Source organism: Bos taurus, chromosome 5, assembly GCF_002263795.3.
Source record: "Bos taurus isolate L1 Dominette 01449 registration number 42190680 breed Hereford chromosome 5, ARS-UCD2.0, whole genome shotgun sequence".
In the NCBI taxonomy this organism is placed as follows: domain Eukaryota; kingdom Metazoa; phylum Chordata; class Mammalia; order Artiodactyla; family Bovidae; genus Bos; species Bos taurus.
In genome coordinates, this window is record NC_037332.1 from 7,439,394 (window position 1) to 7,465,939 (window position 26,546).

At 37.3% G+C, this 26,546-nt stretch overlaps 1 protein-coding gene across 7 annotated transcripts in view; it reads left to right on the top strand.

Annotated features, from left to right (window-relative positions):
- The window catches only part of NAV3 (neuron navigator 3), an 893,819-nt gene that overhangs the window by 649,476 nt on the left and 217,797 nt on the right, over positions 1-26,546 (top strand). For 6 of the 7 annotated variants that reach the window (XM_059886494.1, XM_059886491.1, XM_059886495.1 and 3 more), the window contains 2 exons: positions 23,090-23,158; positions 26,262-26,401. In XM_059886494.1, coding sequence (XP_059742477.1) covers positions 23,090-23,158; positions 26,262-26,401 — 209 coding nt within the window. The remainder of the gene's footprint in view (positions 1-23,089; positions 23,159-26,261; positions 26,402-26,546) is intronic. The other variant, XM_059886493.1, reaches the window with a different exon arrangement.

The following is a 26,546-nucleotide window of genomic DNA, read 5'->3' on the forward strand; positions in this document are numbered from 1 at the left end:
TACATTTTAGTAAAAGAACAGGCCATGGCTCATTTAATGTCACTCTAGAGGGATATTATAAATTGAGGGACCCCTCTTTGCTGGCATCTTTCCTCTGGAATTATTTAGTTGTTATAATTAAACTTGTTTCTTGTTTGTTTGGTCAACTAGTTGGTTTGTTTATGTCTGGTCATAGAGTGAGCAGCAATAGTAATTGACATAGGTATTTGATTAATCTCCCTTTTTGTACCTCCTTCATCTCATCTGCAGTTTCCTAGTCCAGCCTCCCTCTCTCTTATGGGCTGACAGCACCCCTCACTCTTACAGACTGAACCCCCCCCTCCATGTGTATAGTAGGATGAGGCATCCCCTGCTGTGTGTTCTCCATCAAAAATACTTCATTTATTTTCAGTTGCCCAAAATCTGTTTTGGCCTCCTGGTCATTGATGGCCCCCTTTATCTGTAATGATATCCTTTGATGTTATGAGCTTAAACCTTGATTATTTTTTATCAACATGTTATGGCGTCACGTTCTTTGACAGAATAATTCTTCATTCTAATAACTTTATTATTTTCTTTAAATAAATGAAAATCAATTAGCTGAACTTATCCAGGGAGAAAATGAAAACATCACAATTATGTTCTACCTTCTCAAGGGAACTGTGAGAATATATCTTTTAAATTATTAGACTTACTCCTAGTATAGAGAATTTAAGACTTGTTTTCTTTGTGACATAAATGTCTAGATAAAAACAATATAAACCAATGTTTCATAATTTGGTGTTATAACTACCAAACATATTCATGTATCATCACAGAGCCATGACTCAGAATAATTAACTTGTGATTTATTTCTTGAATATTTTACTCCAGGACATTTTGATATCCTGTTTATGTATTGTATGAACTTTGTCTCCCAAACACTAGAAATTTTTCGTTCTATTCAATCTTTGCTATTTCTGGAACACTCTCTTCTCGACTAGGGCATTGGTAATGTAGAGTTGAAGAAGGAAATGACAACCCATTCCAGTACTCTTGTGTGGATAGTCCCCTGGATATAGGAACCTGGTGCGCTGCAGTCCATAGGGTTGCAAAGAGTCAGATATGAGTTAGTGACTGAACAAATGTAGAGTTGATAATTATATCTGCAATTTTATACCATATGCAATGGTTATGTATTAATCTGTTTTGCACTAACATCTGTGTATCAGAGATTCAACTTATTGTCTTACAGTGGAAAAATGCAACTGTCAGAATCATTTCAGTATGACCATTGAATACTTTCCTGTCATAAGGCATACAGAGAAAGCCAAATTATAATCAGCGGATGACAAAATAAGCAAAGAACTGAACTTGGGAGACTTGCGTGTTTCTGCAGCTGAGATAGTCTTGCCATGGGTCAAGAGTCTTTCTTCATTGCGAAGCTCACTGTCACTGTTTTCCTTTTCATATTCCATGCCCTGTGCTTCTGCCTCTGGCCACCCTCATTGCCCACACCATGCCACCCCGCTGCACCCACATCTTTCTGGTTGACCTCTCAGTCTCAAAAGATGTATAAACACAGCACTGCGGGAAGGACTCTGGATCAGAGTCCACCATCAGAAGTGTTTTGAGACCCCAGTCACCCCTTAACAATGTGAGACTTACTGTACTGATGCTTACATTCGCTTTGCAGTAAATTGAGAGGAGCTCAATTGCAAGCACTCCTTGAAATCTACTTTCTCACAGACCTTCAAACATTTATATTATTATTTTATATGTCATTTTCATGAATGTGTATACTAAAAATAATTTGTTAACATATTTTGTGCTTACTACAGTTCTTTTTAAGTGTTCAGAATTATTAAATAATCCAGATTTTTCACTCCTCAGGGTAGAGTTTGCCAACGTTTGTTATTTTATTTTTTGCTTAAAATAGTAATAACCAATATATATAGAAAATAATCTGAAAATTACTTTGCAGAGTCTTTTCTATATGTATACATTAGTTTTCAGATTCATTTATATATATAAAAGGGGCTTCCTTGATGACTCAGACAGTAAATTTGCCTGCAATATGGGAGACCCAGGTTCGATCCCTGGGTTGGGAAGATCCCCTGGAGAAGGGAATGGCTACCCACTCTACTATTCTGGCCTGGAGAATTGCATGAAAAGAGGAGCCTGACAGGCTACAGCCCATGGGGTCACAAACAGTCAGACATGACTGAATGACTAACACACACTTACACATATTAACACACGGCTGAATCACTTTGCTCTACCCCTAAAGCTAGGACAACATGAAATCCACTGTACTCCAACAGAAAACAATTAATTTTTTAAAAATAGTTTTATCTAGAAGTATTGAGAGTCCAGTTTTTGTTTTTGTTTTTTTGAGGTAGTTGCATTAAAATGGACCTTTGGAATGGAGCACTGAATGCATTGGGATATAATTTTCCTCCACACTAAAAGTTGTAAGTGGAAAAGATCCATGCAGCAGCATAGTGTTTTGAGCTACATGTAAGTAAAAGCAGTGTGGAAAATCTAATTTGTGGTAACATTGTGAGAGAAATATGAGCCTGGTTTCCTGAGTTCTCCTTTATCTTGAAGTCCTGCATTCCTAAAAGCATGAGACTTTGATGCAGTAATATCTTATCCAGGCATCTCTCTCTGTAGTTAACTGTTTTGAGATACCACAAAAGCAGACCATGCAGGTGGCCTTATTAACTGTCAGCTGAAATTTAAGATTAGACAGAGGTTGTAAGATATTTACATACCATATTTCACTAATGGGATAAGTTATCACAGTAACCTGTCTCATGTGTAATCAGGATGATATTTCAGCCACCCAGCTGCTAAAAAGAAACACATGTGGATGAAGGCTAAGTTTCTGACTCATTTATGGATTAGGCAATAACTGTTTTTAGTGACGTCTCAGCAAAATTTATGTGTAGGGACAATATATTTTAAAAAATGCTCTGAAGTGAGTAGTTGTTACAAAATGTCTTAAATATTTTTGAATAAGGTACAAAAGATATTTTGCAGAAGTGTCTGAACACTTTCTTCTTTTTTAGAGCTATTACCTTGTCAGTTATCATTTTATAACATTGCACAATGATCCTACAGAAGGGAAACTATATCTACTAAAGGAAGAATTTGGTTTAAATAATATTTATTCTGAAGATCTGGTTTCATTTCTATATTTTTATATTTCTATATTTTTCTATATTTCTATATCATAGGATATATAAGGAAATATATTTCAAGCTACCTCGGTCTTAAAAAATTTTAGGGAATGTGCCCTATTGTCTTCAGTGTTATTTTGTATAAAAATCCTAGTTTAAAACTTTCTTGCAATGTGTTAATTATAGTACATCTTGGGTAATTTATACCTGATTTCTCTCAAGCCTTATTTAGTAAATTTGAAAGGAAATAATTCCTATCTTCTTCACTTAAAACTGTCTTATAAAAGAAAGGTAAAATTTGGAGGTAAAAAATTCCACCAAAATTTATGCCCAAGAAATGTCTCACCTCTTGTTATAAAATTTGTTTCTTTGTATCCCTCTTTGGCTCCTTGGGAATAGTGTTGTTAAGAGAAAAATGTGATCTTATGATTAAGCATCATTTCCCTTTCTTTGGGAATAGAATACTAAAGATCTGACTGAGAGGGATTTTGTATAGGGATTTCCACTCTTATAATATTTGTGTGACTCCAAGCCTAAAGTTATATAGACTAAAAGGAGGAAAGATGGTTGATTCTAAGATAGTTTTGTATAAGGTTTCTTAATATAGATGAGTTGTAAAAACCTACATGATATGAAAATTGCTCTGGTTAACATAGTCTATTCGGTTATTTATGTTAAGTACATCTATTTTAAAAATTACTGTTTTTATGTCTTATTTTTATGTTTTGGTGAGCTAGTCACTATGCATTTGGGCACAGTCCAAAAATACCATATGGCTTAATGAAAAACAATACTGTTCTAATGATCTTTCGTATATTACCTTAGAGCACAATGTGCTTTTTTATTGGTGATTTGAAAGCTCATGTGTGACCTTTCAGCAAATAAAGATTCAGCCCCCTCTATGCACCACGAATTATGCTAGATGTGCAGCTGAGATCTGCCGATGCTTTAATCTTTCACATCACCCACCAACTAATAGAGAACCTAGATGTTTAAACAGATGGTTTGGTGAGGTGTGCAGACTACTACAACAGAGTACCAAACAAAGGCACTGGTGAAGGATGCCATGGCACATTCAGGAAGCTGCCACTTTTTGGCCTAGGAGGAAGTGAAAGTAGAAATGTGTTCTAGGTATCTCTTGCTACATAAAATATTTTGGCCCAAAGTGATAATGATTTTCTTATACTCATGGATAATGTAAGCTTAGGAGTCAGACTGGGAGCAGCAAGAAAATCTTTCTACTCCACTGTGTCTGGGACTTTCACGGGAAAGGGTGGAATGGCTGGCATGCCACAGACTGGTAGGAGGCAAAACGTCTTTGACTGAAGAATCACTTCCAAGGTGACTTTTTCACTCACTTGTCCAGCAGCTTAATTGCAATAGTGACAGCATATATCCTCACCAGCATGGGCATCTCAGGGACATTGCACTTCAAACATGATGACCTACTGATTGAAAGGAGTGACAAGACCACCCATCTTCAAAGGGAGAGTGGGTGGGACAAAGACCACACTTCTTTTTTTATCATTTATTTTACTTTTTTTAATTAATTTATTTTTTAATTGAAGGATAATTGCTTTACAGAATTTTGTTGTTTTCGTCAAACCTCAACATGAATCAGCCATAGGTATACCTATTCCCCTCCCTTTTGACCCTCCCTCCCATCTCCCTTCCCATCCCACACCTCCAGGTTGATACAGAGCCCCTGTTTGAGTTTCCGGAGCCATACAGCAAATTCCCGTTGGCTATCTATCTTACATATGGTAATGTAAATTTCCATGTTACTCTTTCCATACATCTCACCCTCTCCTCCCCTCTCCCCATGTCCATAAGTATATTCTCTATGACTGTTTCTCCATTGCTGCCCTGTAAATAAACTCTTCAGAAGCATTTTTCTAGATTCCGTATATATGTGTTAGAATATGATATTTATCTTTCTCTTTCTGACTTAATTCACTCTGTATAATAGGCTCTAGGTTCATCAATCTCATTAGAATTGACTCAAAGACATTCCTTTTTATGGCTGAAAATATTCCACTGCATATATGTACCACAACTTCTTTATCCATTCATCTGTCATTGGACATCTAGGTTGCTTCCATGGTCTAACTATTGTAAATAGTGCTTCCATGAACAACGAGATACATGTGTCTTTTTCGATTTTGGCTTCCTTGGGGTATGTGCCTAGGAATGGGATTACTGGGTCATATGGTGGTTTTATTCCAAGTTTTTTAAGGAATCTCCACACTGTCTTCCATAGTGGCTGTATCAATTTACATTCCCACCAAAAGTGCAAGAGGGTTCCCTTTTCTCCACACCCTCTCCAGCAATTATTGTTTGTAGACTTTTTGATGATGGCCATTCTGACCAGTGTAAGGTGATATCTCATTGTGGTTTTGATTTGCATTTCTCTAATAATGAATGATGAGCATCTTTTCATCTGTTTGATTAGCCATCTGTATGTCTTCTTTGGAGAAATGTCTGTCTGGGTCTTTTTCCCGTTTTTTGCTTTGATTGTTTTTCTGGTATTGAGTTGTATGAGCTGCTTGTATATTTTGGAAATTAATCCTTTGTCAGTTGTTTCATCTGCTATTATTTTCTCCCATCCTGAAGGTTTCTTTTCACCTTACTTATAGTTTCCTTTGCTGTGCAAAAGCTTTTAAGTTTAATCTGGTCCCACTTGTTTACTTTTGTTTTTATTTCCATTATTCTAGGAGGTGGGTCATAGAGGATCTTGCTTTGATTTATGTCATTGAGTGTTCTGCCTATGCTTTCCTCTAAGAGTTTTATAGTTTCTGGTCTTACATTTAGGTCTTTAATCCATTGAGTTTATCTTTGTGTATGGTGTTAGGAAGTGTTCTAATTTCCTTCTTTTACATGTAGCTGTCCAGTTTTCCCAGCACCATTTATTGAAGAGGCTGTCTTTGGCCCATTGTATATTCTTGCCTCCTTTGTCAAAAATAAGGTACCCATAGGTGCATGGGTTTTTTTCTGGGCTTTCTATCTTGTTCCATTGGTCTGTATTTCTGTTTTTGTGCCAGTACCATACTGTCTTGATGACTGTAGCTTTGCAGTATAATCTGAAGTCAGAAAGCTTGATTCTTCCAGATCCACTCTTCTTTCTCAAGACTGCTTTGGCTATTCAGGATCTTTTGCTTTTCCATGAATTGGGAAATTTTTTGTTCTAGTTCTGTGAAAAATGCCATTGGTAATTTGATAGGGATTGCACTGAATCTGTAGATTGCATTTGGTAGTATAGTAATTTTCACAATATTGATTCTTCCTACCCAGGAACATGGAATATCTCTCCATCTGTTTATGTTATCTTTGATTTCTTTCACCAATGTCTTATAATTTTCTGTGTATAGTTCTTTTGTCTCTTTAGGTAAGTGTATTCCTAGATATTTAATTCTTTTTGTTTAAATGGTGAATGAGATTGATTCCTTAATTTCTCTTTCTGATTTTTCATTGTTAGTGTGTATATATATATATATATATATATATATATATATATATATGCAAGTGATTTCTGTGTATTGATTTTGTATCCTGCAACTTTGCTAAATTCACTGATTAGTTCTAGTAATTTCCTGATACTACCTTTAGGATTTTCTATGTGCAATATCATATCATCTGCAAACTGAGAGCTTTACTTCTTCTTTTCCAGTCAGGATTCCTTTTATTTCTTTTTCTTCTCTGACTGCTATAGCTAGGACTTCCAGAACTATGTTGAATAATAGTGGTGACAGTGGACACCTTGCTCCCGATCTAAGGGGAAATGCTTCCAGTTTTTAACAATTGAGAATAATGTTTGCTGTAGGCTTATCATATATCGCCTTTATTATGTTGAGGTAGGTTCCTTCTATGCCTATTTTTTGCAGACTTTTCATCATAAAAGGATGCTGAATTTTGTCAGAGGCTTTTTCTGCATCTATTGAGATTATCATATGGTTTTTGTCTTTCAATTTGTTAATATGGTGTATCACATTGATTGATTGTGTATACTGAAGAATCCTGGCATCCTTGGAATAGACTCAACTTGCTCATGGTGTATGAGCTTTTTGATGAGTTGCTGAATTCTGTTAAAATTTTGTTGAGGTTTATTGCATCTATGTTCATCAGTGATATTGGCCTGTAGTTTTCTTTTTTTGTGTTATCTTTGTCTGGTTTTGGTATCAGGGTGATGGTGGCCTCATAGAATAAGTTTGGAAGTGTTCCTTCCTCTGAAATTTCTTGTAAGAGTTTAGAAGGATAGGCATTAGCTCTTCCCAAGATGTTTGATAGAATTCTCCTGTGAAGCCATCTGGTCCTGGGCTTTTGTTTTTGGGGAGTTTTTTGATCACAGCTTCAATTTCAGTGCTTGCAATTGGGTTGTTCATAATTTCTATTTCTTCCTGGTTCTGTCTTGGAAGATTGAACTTTTCTAAGAATCTGTCCATTTCTTCCAGGTTATCCATTTTATTGCCATATAGTTGTTCATAATAGTCTTTTATAATCATTTGTATTTGTGCATTGTCTGTTGTAACCTCTTCTTTTTCATTTCTAATTTTGTTGATTTGATTCATCTCTCTCAATGAGTCTGGCTAAAGGTTTGTCAATTTTGTTTATCTTCTCAAAGAACCAGCTTTTAGATTTATTAATCTTTACTCTTGTTTGTTTCCTTTTCATTTATTTCTTCTCGGATCTTTATGATTTCTTTCCTTCTACTAATTTTGTGGGGGGTTTGTTCTTTTTCCAGTTGTTTTAGATGTAAAGTTAGGTTGTCTATTTGATATTTTTCTTGTTTCTTGAGCTGGGATTGTATTGCTATAAATGTCCTTCTTAGAACTGCTTTTGCTGCTTCCCTTAGGTTTTTAGTTTTCATGTTTTTATTGTCATTTGTTTCTAGAAAAATTTTTATTTCCCTTTTGATTTCTTCAGTAACCTGTTTGTTATTTAGAAATGTATTGTTTAATCCCCATGTGTTTGTGTTTTTTACAGTTTTTCTTTTCCAGTAATTGATACCTAGTCTCAAAGCATTGTGGTCAGAAAAGATTCTTGATATGATTTCAGTTTTCTTAAATTTACTGATGTTAGATTTGTGTCCCAAGATGTGGCCTATCCTGGAGAATGTTCCATCTGCAATTGAGAAGGTGTATTCTTCTGCATTTGGATGGAATGTCCTGAAGATATCAATGAGATCCATCTCATCTAATGTATCATTTAAGACTTGTGTTTCCTTATTAATTTTCTGTTTTGATGATCTGTCCATGGGTGTGAGTGGGGTGTTAAAGTCTCTTACTATTATTGTGTTACTGTCAATTTCTCCTTTTATGTCTGTTAGTGTTTGTCTTATGCATTGAGGTGACCTATGTTGGATTCATAGATATTTACAATTGTTATGTCTTCCTCTTGGATTGATCCCATGATCATTACGTAGTGTCCTTCCTTATCTCTTGTGATCTTCTTTTTGTTAAGGTTTATTTTGTCTGATATGAGGATTGCTACTCCAGCTTTCTTTTGCTTCCCATTTGCATGGAATATATTTTTCCATCCTCTTACTTTCTATATGTATCTTTAGGACTGAATTGGGTTTCTTGTAGACAGCATATATATGGGTCTTGTTTTCATATCCATTCAGTCAGTCTGTGTCTTTTGGTTGGAGCATTTAATTCATTTACATTTAAAGTAATTGTTGATATATATGTTCCTCTTGCCATTTTCTTAATTGTTTGGGAATGATTTTGTAGATCTTTTTTCTTCTCTTGTATTTCTTGACTATATAAGTCCCTTTAACACTTGTTGTATAGCTAGTTGGTGGTACTGAATTCTCTTAACTTGCTTGTCTGAAAAGCTTTTTATTTCTCCATCAATTTTGTATGATATCCTTGCCTGGTACAGTAATCTTGGTTGTAGATTTTCCCCTTTCAGTACTTTAAATATATCCTGCCATTCCCTGCTGGCCTGCAGAATTTCCGATGAAAGATCAGCTGTTTAGTCTATGGGGTTTCCCTTGTATGTTGCTTGTTGCTTCTCTCTTGCTGTTCTTAATATTTATTCTTTGTGTTTAATCTTTGTTAGTTTGATTAGTATGTGTCTTGGCGTGTGTCTCCTTGGATTTATCCTGTATGGTACTCTTTATGCCTCTTGAACTTGATTGACTATTTTCTTTTCCATGTTGGGGAAATTTTCAATTATAATCTCTTCAAAATTTTTCTCATACACTTTCTTTTTCTCTTCTTCTTCTGGGAACCCTATAATTCGAATATTGGTGTGTTTGATACGGTTCCAGAGGTCTCTGAGACTATCCTCAGTTCTTTTCATTCTTTTTACTTTATTCTGCTCTTCAGACGTTATTTCTATCATTTTATCTTCCAGCTCACCGATTCATTCTTCTGCTTCAGATATTCTGCTGTTGATTCCTTCTCGAGTGTTTTTAATTTCAGTAATTGTGTTGTTTGTCTCTGTATGTTTATTCTTTAATTCTTCTAGGTTTTATTAATTGATTCTTGCATTTTCTCCATTTTGTTTTCAAGGTTTTTGATCATCTTTACTATCATTATTCTGAATTCTTTTTCATGTAGTTTGCCTATTTCCTCTTCATTTATTTGGACTTCTGTGTTTTTAGTTTGTTCCTTCATTTGTGTAGCATTTCTCTGCCTTTTCATTATTTTTTTTAACTTACTGTATTTGAGGTTTCCTTTTCCCAGGCTTAAACGTTGAATTCTTTCTTCCTTTTGGTTTCTGCCCTCCTAAGGTTTGTCCAGTGGTTTGTGTAAGCTTTGAATAGGGTGAGATTTGTGCTCAGTTTCTTTTTTCCCCCTCTGATGGGCAAGGCTGAGTGAGGTGGTAATCCTGTCTGCTGATAACTGGGCTTGTATTTTTGTTTTCTTTGTTGTTTAGATTACAACCAATGTCTCAAACATTATCAGGAGCAGTGGGGCCAACAGCCAGTAGCAGGACCTCAGTGCTTGGCTTTTCTAATTTTCTGATGTTTTATCTCCCCAAATTTCACAGTAGAGCCTGGGTGAAGAGTAAGGTCAGGAGAGACAAGGCTTTTAAGGCTGCCTGCAGTAAATATAGTTGGTAGGTATGGTTGCTGTGTGAAAAGAAACCATCTCCTGCCATATCAACAAACAAGAAATGACACAGCCCTCAGCAATTTCTGGCCTCCAAATGTGAATGAGGGCTCCCAAAACTGCAACCCAGCAGATGCTGCCACCCCTCATGGTGAATCCTGAGGATCCCAAGACCCCACTTCTTAATGACAGGAGTACCAAGCAATTGATTATAGCTCTGGGTTTAAATTGTCACAGGGTTTGATGATAGGATAGAGAACGAGGCAGAGGTCAATTATGTGTCTCTGGATGCTCCGTCTAGGAGCTGACTGTTCTTTCTTCAAGGTAAAGGGAGTTGCTTTGGAAATTTTATAACAGAGGAAAGATGATGCTATTTATAAATTGGGAACTTGACCTTGATGACAACATAGAGAAAAGATACTCTTTGAGGAGAGGAGTTTGAACAGTTTAATGCTAGTAGGCATGAGGGTAGGATGAGGAAAATGGATTTGGGCTGTTTGGAGATAAGAAAATAACCAAAAAATCATCATGTTTGTAGTTTTGCTGGCTCATTGGTGGTGATGTCTTTTAATAAGGAAAAAAAAAATAACGCTGTGGTAGAAACACATGAGAAGGAGATGCAGAGAAGGAAGTTTAGCTTTGGCCTTTATGAATTTGATATTTCACTGGGACTTGTAGATGGTGATACCTAATATGAGGCTCTAGAGCCCAGAGGAAAGGTCAGGGACAGCTATAAGGACCTGGGAACATTGACTTAGCAATGGTTTGTTGGTTGAAACAATAGAAATGGAAGAGATTACTCAGAAAGAGAGGATCATGCTCTTCCATTTCTGTAAAGAAAATGAGGTATCAGAACAAACTCTGGAGACAGCAAAGGTTTATTGGTCAAGTAAGCAAACAAGAGATTGTTCCTTTTGTTTGTTTTGCAAAGTATTTAAATTATGAGAGCCCATTAGCTACCTTCTTAAAGGCAAATTATTTTTGTTGTTATTTCTGAGGCATGTTATCTTTGTCTTTCTAATCAGTTTTGAAATTTTGAGTACAAATCTAACACAAAACTGTGGTTGAATATTAAAGCAAATGTATTATAGCATTAAACATATCAAAACTGTATTTTCATCTAATGACATATCACAAAATAAAAATTTATGAAACATGTATTTGAGATACTTTGAGGATTATATACAGCACTGAGAATTATAGATTCTGGAAGGCTTACCCTCTGCATGTCGTGATGGGAATGGTGGTTCCTGGATGACCTATTGGGACAATTTCTGATGATTTTTTATAATATTATAAAGACCTATAGGGCTGCTATTGTTGAGTTTAGGGAAAAAAAAGAGTGAGTGGTATCCAGGGAGGTTTGAAGGGGATTAAGACAACTGTATTTGCTTACAAGAAACCATGGTCTCAAAGTAATTATAAACCAGGAGACTGAGAGCCAGAGTTAAAGCTCATGCACTGCCCTGAAGAATCCATGCTTGTTGGTCTTAGAGTAAGAATGTAGTAACATTGAAAGTGATAGGTGGGACCAAAGAATGTGGTGTTGGGTGAGGGCAGGGTGATTATAAGAACATAGGAAGTTATGTTGTACTGAATTCACCAGACTATTTATAGAACCTCACATGGGGACTTAGTGAATCCAGGGACTTCCAAACATTCATCTGAATTCCACTGAGTTGTCTTTTAAACTGTTCCAACACTTATTTCTACTGGCCACCTTTCTAAGTGATTTACAATTTAATCCTTAGGAAAACCATGAGGTAGGTAACATTGTCATCCTTATTTAACCCACAAGGACACAGGCACAGAGAACAGCTGAGCTAGGATTCAGGTAGAGCATTCTAGAGACTGTGCTATTAACCAGTATATTATGATAGATCTTTACTACTGGCATTTCATTTTAATAATTCACAGAGAATAAATATTTGAATGTGTCACTTTTTGGACACTTGCCTAAGTTTTGTTGGGTTTCTCCTTCCAAGCTTGAAGTCAATTCAGTTTCTGTTAAATACCAAGTCATGTTTTTAGGAAGGGTTTTGAATTAAAATGCATGGTCTTTAGGGTTATACTTCTGTGAGTGAAGTGGTCATCCCCGCATGCCTAAACCAAATTTTCCATATTGGAACTTTGTGGTCACAACAATGCTGATACTTTGTCAGTGGTCAATAATAGTGTTTTTAATGATTTATTACTTGGTGGATAATATCAATCAACATATGCTTATTAGAATAAGTGGAACACAAAACTCAATCAAATTTCTCAATATCTATGTGCATCTGCCACTTTAAATACCGTAGGGGTATGAAGTCAATGTCTTCTTTATTGATTCACTCAGTATCCAAAAGTCTTGTGTGCTTTATAAGAGAGCTATTATAATAGGATCATGAAGTGATCTTTCTCTCTGCCGTGAAAGTGGATTTACCCACCTGTGAATATCCATCTTTCTATTATTTCCTGTTATTTATTCATCCTTTGACTAGTAACATAAGTTACAAGTGGAGTCTCTCTCTTTTTTTTTTTCTTTTTACACTGTATCAAGGATGTTACATCTCTTTTCTATGCTCTTATATAACTGTACTATGCAGCTCAAGCCAAGGTCCAGGAGCCGTCTTAGATTTTTTCCTTCAGTTCCTATGTCCATGATTATAACTTATCTCATTAATCATTTTTTCTTATTTCCTGTGCCTCTGCCTCCATTTAGGCCCTCATCAGATCTTTCCTGAGCAGTAGCAGTGATTTCTTATGTGGTCTGGTTCCAAGCTTACTAAATATCCCAACCTCTTGTCCCCCAATTTCTTCATTACATATTGAAGAAAAGGATCTCACTAATGTGGAAATTTATTATTTATTCTACAATTTAAACTTTTTGGTATTCTATGCTATATTCAGGACAAAGTCTCAATTTGTTAGTAAGTTGATATGCCTCTCCAGTTCCCATCTGAGCATTTAATTATCATACTAATTAAGTACCAATTAAGACAATTCAAATATTAACTATCTCCAATGAGATTTATACAAGGCAGAGGAACCAGAAATCAAATTGCCAATATCTGTTCGATCATAGAACAAGCAACAGAATTCCAGAAAAACATCTGCTTCTGCTTCATTGACTATGCCAAAGCCTTTGACTGTGTGGATCACAACAACTGTGGAAAGTTAATAAGGAGATGGGAATACCAGACCACCTTACCTACCTTCTGAGAAACCTGTACGCATGTCAAGAAGCAATAGGTAGAATCAGACATGGAACAACAGACTTGTTCCAGATTGAGAAAAGTGTATGCCACGGCTATATATTGTCACCCTGCTTACTCAACTTCCATGCAGAGTACATCATGAGAAATGCCAGGCTGGATGAATCACAAGCTGGAATTAAGATTGCCAGGAGAAATATCAATAACCTCAGATATGCAGATGATACCACCCTAATGGCAGAAAGGAAAGAGGAACTAAAGAGCTTCTTGATGAAGGTGAAAGGGGAGAGTAAAAAAGCTGGCTTAAAACTCAGCATTCAAAAAAGGAATATCATGACATCTGTTCCCATTATTTCATGGCAGATAGACGGAAAAAAATGGAGAGTGACAGACTTTATTTTCTTTGTCTCCAAAATCACTGTGGATGGTGACTGCAGCCATGAAATTAAAAGATATTTGCTCCTTGGAAGAAAAGCTAAGACAAACCTAGACAACATATTAAAAAGCAGAGATATTACTTTGCCAACAAAGGTCTGTATAGTCAAAGATATGGTTTTTCCAGTAGTCATGTATGGATGTGAATGTTGGGCCATAATGTTGGGCTGAACACCAAAGAATTGATGCTCTCAGACTGTGGTGCTGGAGAAGACTCCTGAGAGTCCCTTGGACTGCAAGGAGATCAAACCAGTCCATCCTAAAAGAAATCAACCCTGAATATTCATTGGAAAGACTGATGCTGAAGCTGAAGTTCCATTACTTTGGCCAACTGATGTGAAAAGCTGACTCTTTGGAAAAAACCCTGATGCTGGGAAAGATAGAGGGTGGGAGGAGGATGGCATGACAAAGGATAAGATGATTGGATGGGATCATTGACTCAATGGACATGAATTTGACCAAACTCCAGGAGATAGTGAAGGATGAGGAAGCCTGGAGTGCTGCAGTTCATGAGTGACTGAACAACAACAAATGAGATATTCAGAAGCTTAATAGTAACCAATGGAGATAAAGAGTAATAGATGTGTGATGTTCAGATGGTATACCTTGGTGATTTTAAAAAGATGCACATATCCTTTATATCTGGGTCCATTTTGATTTTTGAAGATGAAAGGTAACTAATAAGATTATATAATTTTTACTGCTGCATGGAAGTCAACTGTTAGAATAATTACAACAGAAATAGGATCTTCTAAGAAGTCCTGCACCAAACCACTCAAAATCTTTTTTATATTTGGATAGAGTATAAAAGAGGGAATCAGGGAAGTTTTTACACTCATGCCAAGCCTTTTAATAAATATGAGTTCCTGGAATCCTGGCCAGAGATTTTGAGGTTACCATAGTGCTCAACAGAAAAAGTTCAAAAGTTCTGTGATTGCTTGCTTACTTATGTGTGTAATGAACATAAGAGTAGCAAGTTATAAGTAGTATAACTTATTTTCTAGTTCTTACTAAAATGTGGCTTAAAATTTTTAAATATAGTGTTTAATTGGGGGATTTTTTAGGAGAGCTGCCTGGATACTAAAAATACCTTACAATTTAAAGTTTCTTTTACTGCCTATTTCATATTTCTTCATAAAGTAATCTGTTGAATGAAATGATCTAATATTCATTCTCTGAATGCTGAAGAGTATCTATTGAAAGTAGATGTATTTGACACTGGAAAAGATAACACCCTGAAGAAGTTATTCACAAATCCAAAGGGCAATGAATTCATAGAAAAATAAGCATTAAAATATTGCCAGTTTTAATTTGCAAGTAAATAATATGTCATAGTAGAACACAGCATAGTTTATAGAATTCAACAGATAAACATTTAAATTTCATTACTATCATTTATAAGATGCATAACTTGTACAAGTGAGCTAATGTTTAAAGGCATCAATTTCATATTTTTCAGTGAGGAATAGAGCATTAACTTTGCAGGACTATTGTGAATAATAAATGATAAAGGCTAACGTCACTTAATAAGGACACAGTGAAGACATGTTGTTTTCCCTCCTTTAGCATAATTTTGATAACTCCATTCTTAAAACAATTTCACTTGGTTATAAAATGATGATATAATTACCATTGTTGGATACTGGAGTGGGTTGCCATGCCCTCCTCCAGGGGATCTTCCTGATCCAGGGACTGAACACATGTCTCTTATTCTCCCACATTTGGCAGGCATGTTCTCTACCACTACAGTCACCTGGGAAGCCCATTGTTGAATAATACTACTCCTGTATTCTTGCCTGGAAAATTCCATGGACGGAGGAGCTGGTAGGGTGAAGTCCATGGGGTTGCTAAGAGTCGGACATGACTGAGCGACTTCACTTTCATGCATTGGAGAAGGAAATGGCAACCCACTCTGGTGTTCTTACCTGGAGAATCCCAGGGACGGGGGAGCCTGGTGGGCTGCCATCTCTGGGGTTGCACAGAGTCAGACATGACTGAAGCCACTTAGCAGCAGCAGCTGCTGCAGCAGCAGCCAGTAAATAGCAATCAATTATTTAGTATTAAACACATGCCAACCCATGATGGGCTTCCCTGGTGGCTCAGAAGGTAAAGCGTCTGCCTGCAATGTGGGAGACCTCGGTTCGTAACCTGGGTCGGGAAGATCCCCTGGAGAAGGAAAGGGCAACCCACTCCAGTATTCTTGCCTGGAGAATCCTGTGGACAGAGGAGTCAGGTAGGCTCTAGTCCATGGGGTTGCAAACAGTCAGACACGACTGAGTGACCTCACTTTACTTCACTTCAAACCCATGGTAGGAACTGGGAATGCAGAAATGAACATACCATAACCCTTGTCCTGGTGAACAGTGCCATCTGTTCAGGAGACAGACATTTACCCTGATAAATTTCCATATTAACCAGACACTTAGAGATGAGTAAAGACCTGGGGACTCATGGAGGACAAAACTAACTCTACAGTACTTGAGAAATGCCTCAACAAGGAGGTGCCATTTGAGTAGGATCTTAAAGTAGAAGTAAGCTGGATCATGGAAAAAGGAAGAGAGTTCCAGAAAAATATCTATTTCTGCTTTATTGACTATGCCAAAGCCTTTGACTGTGTGGATCACAATAAACTGTGGAAAATTCTGATAGAGCTGGGAAGACCAGACCACCTGACCTGCCTCTTGAGAAACCTGTATGCAGGTCAGGAAGCAACAGTTAGAACTGGACATGGAACAACAGACTGGTTCCAAATAGGAAAAGGAGTACATCAAGGCTGTATATTGTCATCCTGCTTATTTAACTTATACACAGAGAACATCATGAGAAATGCTGGGCTGGAAGAAGCACAAGCTGGAATCAAAATTGCCGGGAGAAATATCAATAACCTCAGATATGCAGATGACACCACCCTTATGGCAGAAAGTGAAGAAGAACTAAAGAGCCTCTTGATGAAAGTGAAAGAGGAGAGTGAAAATGTTGGCCTCAAGCTCAACATTCAGAAAATGAAGATCATGGCATCTGGTCCCATCACTTAATGGGAAATAGATGGGGAAACAGTGTCAGACTTTATTTTTTGGGCTCCAAAATCACTGCAGATGGTGACTGCAGCCATGAAATTTAAAAAAAAAAAAGCTTACTCCTTGGAAGGAAAGTTATGACCAACCTAGATAGCCTATTCAAAAGCAGAGACATTACTTTGCCAACAAAGGTCCGTCTAGTCAAGGCTATGGTTTTTCCTGTGGTCATGTATGGATGTGAGAGTTGGTCTGTGAAGAAAGCTGAGCCGAAAAATTGATGCTTTTGAACTGTGGTGTTGGAGAAGACTCTTGAGAGTCCCTTCGACTGCAAGGAGAACCAACCAGTTCATTCTAAAGGAGATCAGTCCTGGGTGTTCTTTGGAAGGAATGGTGCTGAAGCTGAAACTCCAATATTTTGGCCACCTCATGCGAAGAGTTGACTCATTGGAAAAGACTCTGATGCTGGGAGGAATTGGGGGCAAGAGGAGAAGGGGACGGTAGAGGATGAGATGGCTGGATGGCATCACCGACGCAATGGACATGAGTTTGAGTGAACTCCGGGAGTTGGTGATGGACAGGGAGGCCTGGCATGCTGCGATTCATGGGGTCGCAAAGAGTCGGACACAACTGAGCGACTGAACTGAACTGAAGATATCATAATGTGAGGAAGAGAAGTAATGGTGTTTTATGTTGAAGGAAACCTCATGAGGAAATGCAGAGGGCTGGGAGAAGAGGCGCCAGGCCTTGGCTGAGGTATGGTGACAGTGGAGAACGTGGGGTGGAGGATGTGCCGAGGAGAGGAAGCTGTAGGAAAGTCTGAGGAGGCACACAGAAGCACTCTGTAAACCAGATCACAGAGTTTGGACTTTGTCCTGCAGACAATGGGTAGTCAACAGCAAGCTCAGAGAAAAATCTGGACATGAACTCCGGGAGTTGGTGACGGACAGGGAGGCCTGGCGTGCTGCGATTCATGGGGTCGCAAAGAGTCAGACACGATTGAGCGACTGATCTGATCTGATCTGATTCTTTCTTGGGAAAGTTAGTTCTGTTGACTCTGAGAAGAATGAATTTGACTAGCTGTAAAAAAAAAAAAAAGGACTGATAACAAGGAGACTAGTCACCTGAGTCATTATTAGAATCCATAAGAAGGATGACAGAGGAAAGAATGGAGTGGGTCATGATCAAGATGAAGTTCTTTGTTCAATGGAAAAAAAATTTTGACACTAAATTTAAAGAGCAACAGCAAAGAGAGGATGATTTGGAAGAAGAATAATGAGTTGAGGTTTGAACATTTGGGGAATATCTGGGAGAAATCTATTAGTAGCTGATAGATTCAGGTAGCTTATCTAGGAGATAATGAGATATTTTAGAAAAGAGGCTGAATTTAGAATTGAGATTGGATTATGAAATAGAGATTGATATAATAAAATGGAGGAATAGATTAGCTGATGCCTAGGATTATGACTTTGAAAATATTCATGGTTATAGTACAAAATTCATAAGATGAGTATGGTGAATGACCCTGAGTCTGGGAAGGAAGAGGAGGAGTAGCTCAAGAGAAAGTATTGTGTTGAGAAAGCTAAGGGAGATGACACATGCTTAGTTCCTGCGTCCATGTCCAGCTCTCTGCGACCTTATGGGCTGCAGCCCACCAGGCTCCCCTGACCATGGGATTCCCCAGGCAAGAATACTGGAGTAGGTTGCCATGCCCTCTTCCAGGGGATCTTCCTGACCCAGGGATGGAACCCATCTCCCATGGACTGAGGCAGGCTACAGGCTATGTCTTCCGCATTGATGAACCTGCATTCAGGCAGGTTCCTTACCACGAGTGCCACCTGGGAAGCCCAATTATGTATAAGAATCCTGTTAAAATGCAGATTCTGAGTCAGTTGATTTAGGAACAGACCAGTCCATCTGACTCTTTGTAAGCCCATGGACTATACAGTCCATGGAATTCTCCAGGCCAGAATACTGGAGTGGGACATTCCTTCTCCAGGGGATCTTCCCAATCCAGGGATGGAACCCAGGTGTCCCACATTGCAGGCAGATTCTTTACCAAATGAGCCACCACAGAAACCTCTAAGAAGGTTCATGTCATGCCAGTTCTGTTCATCTATGGACAACACTTTGAGTAGTGAGACTCTGGTGGTTAATAAAAATAGCTAATCAAAATTCAGGATCTGTTTACTTTGAGAAGCATTCTTTCTTTATAAATATGTGGATATTGTAATTCCACGTGGAGATTTGTGCTGAAGCTGTTTTAGATGGTTCTGGCAGTTGGGATCCTTCTGTGTTTTGAATACCAGATGAATTTCCTCCTTTGTTTAATTGGCTATATGGAAACTCCTCCTCTTCCCTTCCATGTTAGAGGAAATAAAAAGCATTCCCTTGATATTATACTTTATTATATAGATGAGCAGATGCTTTTTAGTATAGGACCCACAGTGAGTTTCTAAATATTTTTTTTTGTTTTTGTTCTTTTGTTTCTGATACATTTTGCCATCCAAATTATTAACTAGAAGAAGTTTCCTTTGATAACATTTCTGGAAAAGAAGACAATCTTCCATCCAGATGTCTGCAAATCCTTAGTTGACTGATGCTCTAACTCATTTTATCTACCCCCACTTGCCTCATAGCTGTGTCTACATGTCCCTTGTGTCTATTTCATTAATAAATTGTTTTAACTGTATCCACTCACCTACTTTGTTACTAGCCAGTTTGTAAATATGAAACTAGGGAAATGGTATTACAAGCACTGTGGGAAAAAAAAAAAAAAAATGTTTCTGCTGCACAGGGAGTCAGAGCCAGGTTTAAAAAAAATTAAGAAAAATGAAGGGATCTAGAGTCTCTGTCGGAGAAGGCAATGGCACCCCACTCCAGTACTCTTGCCTGGAAAATCCCATGGACGGAGGAGCCTGGTAGGCTGCAGTCCATGGGGCCGCTAAGTCAGACGCGACTGAGTGACTTCACTTTCACTTTTCACTTTCATGCATTGGAGAAGGAAATGGCAACCCACTCCAGTGTTCTTGCCTGGAGAATCCCAGGGATGGAGCAGCCTGGTGGGCTGCCATCTATGGGGTCACAAAGAGTCGGACACGACTGAAGTGACTTAGCAGCAGCAGCAGCAGCAGAGTTTCTGTGGAAAGTGTTGAGGCTTGAGTTAGCATGGGAAACATGAAAATTGAGGGAGAACATAGATACAGATAAATTTGTAGAGGTCGAATCAGCATGTCAGGATATTGATTGCACATCTATAGTAATTAAAAGGAAGGAAAAACGGAAGAGTTGACTACTGAGGTTTCAAGCCCAGAGGGTTAAATAAAATGGTGATCTTGTAAACAGAAATCATGAAATGAAAGGATCTGATTAGAACTTGGGAGTTAAAAAAGAAAATGGTGAGTTTGGTCATGGAAATGGGTGTCTTTTATTCATCTGATGTTAATCACTGGCAATATGATGCAGATATTAACTCTAGCCTTCGATTATTAATTAACCCCAGCAGGAACCAGGGTTCAATCCCCGGGTGGTGAAGATCCCCTGAATAAGGGTATGGTTGCTGCTGCTTAGTTGCTTCAGTCATGTCTAAGTTTTTGCGACCCTATGGCCTGCCAGGCTCCTCTGTCCATGGATTCTCTAGGCAAGAGTACTAGAGTGGATTGCCATGCCCTACTCCGGGGGATCTTCCCGACCCAGGGACAGAACCTGGGTCTCCTGCATTGCAGGCAGAGTCTTTACCACTGAGCCACCAGGAAAGCCCAAGAGTATGGCTACCCACTCCAGTATTCTTGCCTGGAGAATTCCATGGACTGAGGAGCCTAGCGAGCTTCATTCCATGGGGTTATAAAGAGTCGGACATGACTGAACGACGAACTTTCACTTTCTAGTTGATTTTACCTGAAATCTTATGTAAGACTCAAATGAAAGAATGCATACAAGTGCTTGAGGAAAGATAGCATATGAAAAAGCATGTCTTTAAGAGATGGATAATGAAAGAGGTGAAGGAAAGAGAAAATGATCAAGAATGATGGTGGGCAGATAGATTGAGTTTATTTGTGTTCTTCAAATGACGGTCTATGAAAGAGAGTCAGAAAGGCAGAGGGAACAATATGGTCAAATACAAAGACATTAGAATATGTTAAGAACTGAATCAAATTTTTATTTGTGTTCTTCAAATAACAGCTTCACAATTGCAAGGAGAGAATAGAGCAGAAACCAAGTTTTAAAGCATGGGAGTAGGGTACACAAATGTAGGCAACTTGTATTCTCTGATGCGTGTGCTCAGTCGTGTCCGACTCTTTGTGGCCCAGTGGACTGTAGCCCACCAGCTCCTCTATCCATGGGATTGCCCAGGCTAAAATACGGGAATGGGTTGCCATTCCCTCCTCCACGGGATCTTCCTGACCCAGGGACCAAACCTGCGTCTCCCATGTTTCCTTCTTTGGGAGGTGGATTCTTTACTTTTAAGCCACCTAAGAAACCCTATATTCTCTGATAATTAGAAAACACACATGGGCAATAAAATCACATTGATTTTGGCCAATTAACTTCTCTTGATTTTGCTGTTGGTTTCCACTTCCATAGTAGAAATTATGATACTTTATAAATCATGAAGGAAAGTATCAGTGAGGTGGCCTCAGCTCCCTTAGGGAACGTGCATTTTTTTTTATGGGCATCTGTCCTGCTAATATTTGTCTTCAATTTGAAGGTACAGGATAGAAGACATCAGGGTAAACCTTTAGGTAGTTCTCTTTTTCTCAGTTGACACATTCACAGAAGATTCTTTTTTCACGGCAGGTACTTTTACATTTAAATTTTGAGTGAATGTCCCATTCCACTGTGATGCTCTGTTGTTTCTGTTTTGTAAACTGTCCTCTGATGTTCTGGTAGTTGAGGTGTAGTTTGGCCATTGTGGCCAGCTGTTACTGTCCAGTGCTGTTGGAATACAGAATGCACCCTCTGCAAATGAGAATATATCAGGTATCCTCTTGAAAACAAGTGCTCTGAAAAGCTATCTCGATATGAGGATATATTTGTTCCTCTCTAGCCAGGCAGTTCTAAGGACCTACATGCTCCCACCACAGGCTGCCTCTGTGGAGTCAGAGTTTACTTAGGAAACATGTCACCATTTTAAGGATACCATTAATCATCATTTTGATTACATATCCTCTGCTTGGCAGCAAAGCAATTGGCTGAACAGCAGGGCTCCACACAACCCTTCTACCCTGATTCCAACACCCCCATGTTGTTCCTGTCTCCCTGGAGGCCTTGAAAACTGTGCATGTACAACTGGCTTCATGTAGAGGCACCATTCACCAGCAGTGACTCTCTACTCACACACCAACCCATGGCCATCACAGCGCATGTGAAAATGTCTGGGTCCACTGGGTCTTACTGTGTCCTCAGAACTCTAGTTTCAGAGCCATTAGGTAATTTAGAAACCAGTTCAAACTGAAGCACAGATGCTGATTTTGTTTATAAAGTATCCACTGTTCTTCAAAGCTGTTTCCATGATGCTCTTTGGTGTATTTTTGACCAAAGATTGTGATTTAAAAAATCATTAAGAATTGTAATTTAAGAATGCCCAGAAATTGTCCTCAGCAGTTGTTCAGTCTGTTTTTGAAGAATCTGACTCCATTTTAATTTCAAATTTTGCATAGCTTTTTCTCCGGAAAGGATTTTATTAATCACTTCCTTAAAATGTTGTATCCAGGACTGGAGATCAGCAATAACTGATTAGACAGAAACCAGATATTTTAACTTTTGGTATTCAAAATGGTATTTAGGTTAAATTTTTCTAATTAGATTTCATAAAATAATGATTCTCATTTCATACTTTTTTTTATTTGAATCTTTTTTTGAGAAAGAGATCTTGCTATGGTATAAGTCAAATTTTAGCTTTCCTGAAGTTTTCACTGTCATTTACAAAAGTTGAGTTCTTTATAAGATGGAATACTACTACTTAAGAAGGCACTAATATTGTCACACAGCCATTATTTTACAGTCATTGACAACACACTTATTAAGGGGGTACACAGCATTAATTATTTCATAGTATGTTCATAATCAATGGTCATGGTGTATGTTACATTATCATAATTTTCTAATTAATTTATTCTTTATGCACGTTTATACATGTTCCAATTGCATTTCATTAACTCATAGTTTTCTTGTAAGTTTGTACTTTCTTTCCGTGTTCAAGGAATCTCTTTAATTCAATTTCTCTGTTTCTCCTCATACAGTCTGGCAGCCAGATATGCAACTCAGTCTAATCACAGTGGAATTGCAACCAGTCAAAAAAAGCCTACTAGGTCAGTTAATATCTCTAATTTATTACTTATTAGTGATAATAAAGTAAATGCCCAGTGATATTTTGTCCTATCATTCTAATTTTTTTTGTTTCAAAAAATGACATACTTCTGGATGAAAAGGTTAGAGTACTGAATTTTTCCAAGTAGATTTCCACATGACTTCTTGAGGATGAGCTTGTTGTGTTAAATTATGAAATGGATCTTGAGTTCCTTTAATTTAGTTTTGTTACACATAGTGCTATGACTGGGCTAAAGTCTAGGTTCTAGGCTTAGAGAAAATCAAGGAAAACAATTACTTTGAAGACCCTCTTCTTTCCAGGTCACAAATTCTGGAAGTAAAACAAGATTATAATTGCTTTTTGAAATGGCCTTGCATTGATTATTGCACATTTTGAAGCAGCACTGAGACACATTGGCAGATTTTTGTGGGGCAATTAGCACCAGGTCAACCTGGGTCATTCTTTTAACACTTTAAATTTTTTCTTCTTTATGAAATATGTATTTTAAAGTCAGTGTAGTATAATAAATGACAGTGCATTACGTACTGTTTGAAAAATCAATAGTTTATAAAATGTGTGAAAATTGATCTTTTTTTTAATGTTAATGATGGTACAGCTAAGTGAGGCCACAGCAAATGTGTTTTGCCTCCTGATTATCATGTAGTTATTTGTGCCATCTCACTCACTGGGAGAGTGTCTCACTGGTGGTTAACTAGTCACTACTCTAATAATGAATCATATTATGCAGTGTTTGACCACAAGGACTGCTGATGGTCCCTTGACTTGAAATATTTTCCCCTTGCCTTGGTTTTCTAACTTATGCTCATTTCCATAGTAATTAAACTGATTCTGGATAGGCAAATTGAGAGGGTATTTAATGAAAAACCAGAAGAAATGAGATAAATTAGGATATGGAAAGAACAATGACCTTCCATGTTCAGTGAGCATTTTTTTATTACTACTTCTGAGACTTATGAATGTAAAATGTATTTTAAGTACTTCTTCAATTTAATAGAACATCTCTTTTTTTTGGCTTCATTCTCATTTCTCTTTTTATTACTTTGATGAATGATCTAGAGCTCTGGCTGACTGTCAAATTAGGGTAATGAGAAGAGCAAATGGATTTTTTAATTTGTTTTAATTTGTTCTTCTGAGAACTAAAGATCACTTGGCTCCATGGGTCACAGTCATGATTAAAATGCAATTTAATTGCTTTCTAGAAACATAGCAAGTTTCACTGCAATCAGGGCAAATTTTGTAACAAAATCTGTTTATATGAGTTTGGACTGAACTTTCTAAGTCTGTGCCTGACTCTACAGGACTAGTTCTCATTTTTATTATGATTGGGACATTTAGCCAAATTAATTAATTGAGTTCTTTCTACATAGTGCAATCACTGGTCTCCAAAATTCCTGGTGTCTTGGTTATTGTGCTAGACTTACAAACCCTGTAGATCCATTGGAGCAAAAGTTAAATGCTGGAGTCATTTGGGAAAGATTCTAATCTTGTGTATGACACAACCTCTAATTAGCAAAATAGCTGAAGGAACTATTAACAGCCATATGTATTTAAACTCCAAAATACAGTCAACATTTTGAAGCTATTAACTATTCCAAGATATCAACATTTCGGTTTTCAGGCTGGTGTGTGTGTTTTCCTGATGTACATTCCTTTTTGCTATACCTGTTACTATTGTAAAATATTTATAGTATACATTTAAGAGTTTGATTTCCTAAGGATCTATGGAGATAGTATGTCAGGTAGTGTAATAAGGCGAGTTAAATTTTGAATATGGTAGCAAATGATTGGGAAATTGTAATATATTGGGTACCAGTATAACAGATATAAACATTCTTTTACTTTAAACCTTTTTTAAAGGATAACAGTAAAAAAAAAAATAAATTGCTACCTTTATAAGTTCTACGTTTTTTGTTACTTTTCTTTTAAAATAGAATTTGTTAGAGCAGTACACAGTGACGTTCACATGGGGGCAGCAAAAGCTAGCAAAGATGCTGGCAGTGCTTAATATCGTGTTTTAAATATGTCTAGAATACAATACTAGTTCTTAATTTCTAGTTTTATGTGGACTGGTTATTATACATATGCAGTATACACTAAATAAAATATTGTAATTGCATATTTTAGGCACCATCCTTGAAATAACTGAATACTTGAAATTTTAATATGGGAAGGAACTGTTTAAACAGTGAAATAAGTGATCCAAACTGATGTTTAATTATAGTTGAAGTAAAACAACTTAAGTACATTAACTCTTGTCAAGCTTTCCCTAGTGTTAAGATAGTCTACATGTATTTCCTCTGTCCTTCATATAAAAGGAGCTGAAGCAACTATCACTGTATGTGCATTTTAAATTGTCATTCTACTAATAGATTTTTTTTTTTCTTATGAGACTTGCATCTTTTTTGTCACATGGCTTGTGTGATTATTAGCCACACTTGTGGGGTAACCAGGTAAAGTCCAGGTCTTCACTTTTGGCAAGCAAGTGAAAGTTTTTATGTGAGACAGCTGGGTCCAGTATGAACAAACTCATGACCCTGGTCTCCACACCATGTTTTAGAGTAATTAACTAGCTCAGATATTCAGTGTTTGCTCTTTGCAGTTTATTATGTAACTTTATTCTCCTTGTTATTAACGTGTAAGTTCATTTAAGATACAGCCACCTAAGATAAAAACAAATGTCCCATACATTGAAAAAACTTAACAATAATTGCAGGCAGCTGCTTAATATCCTGAGAACATAATAAAATATTATTATTTCCCTTGCTTTTCATATAATTGTTACAGCCCCTTTAATCAAAGTTGTATTCATCAGGCATGTGATGAGTGAGTTTTTTAGTTAGAATTACTTTATTTCTAATTGTCTTGCATTATTGATATACTTTGGAGGCAGATTAATCATATGAAACAAGACTTTTCTGGAGATTCTCAAATGTTGTATTTAGCAATTTGTCACTTAAACCAACAATTTTTGCTGAACTCCATAAATTATGATTTTCCCATTAACCCTTCCCTACTCAGAACCTCCTTTTCTCTATCTTTTTGTAATGTACTATAATGATGTAATTTTTCTTGTACTATTTCAGGCTTCCAGGTCCCTCTAGGGTGCCAGCTGCAGGCAACAGCAGCAAGGTCCAGGGAGCCTCCAATTTAAATAGGAGAAGTCAGAGCTTTAACAGCATTGATAAAAACAAGCCTCCAAATTATGCAAATGGGAATGAAAAAGGTACGTGTTCTCCCCTTACATCATACAGGCACAAGTGTAACCTATGAGCCTCGTAAATTACATGCTAAATCTAGCGTGTAAGCAATGTTACAGCATTTGGAGTGGAAATGTTATCAGTGGACTTTCTTATGTTTTGTAAGTGCAT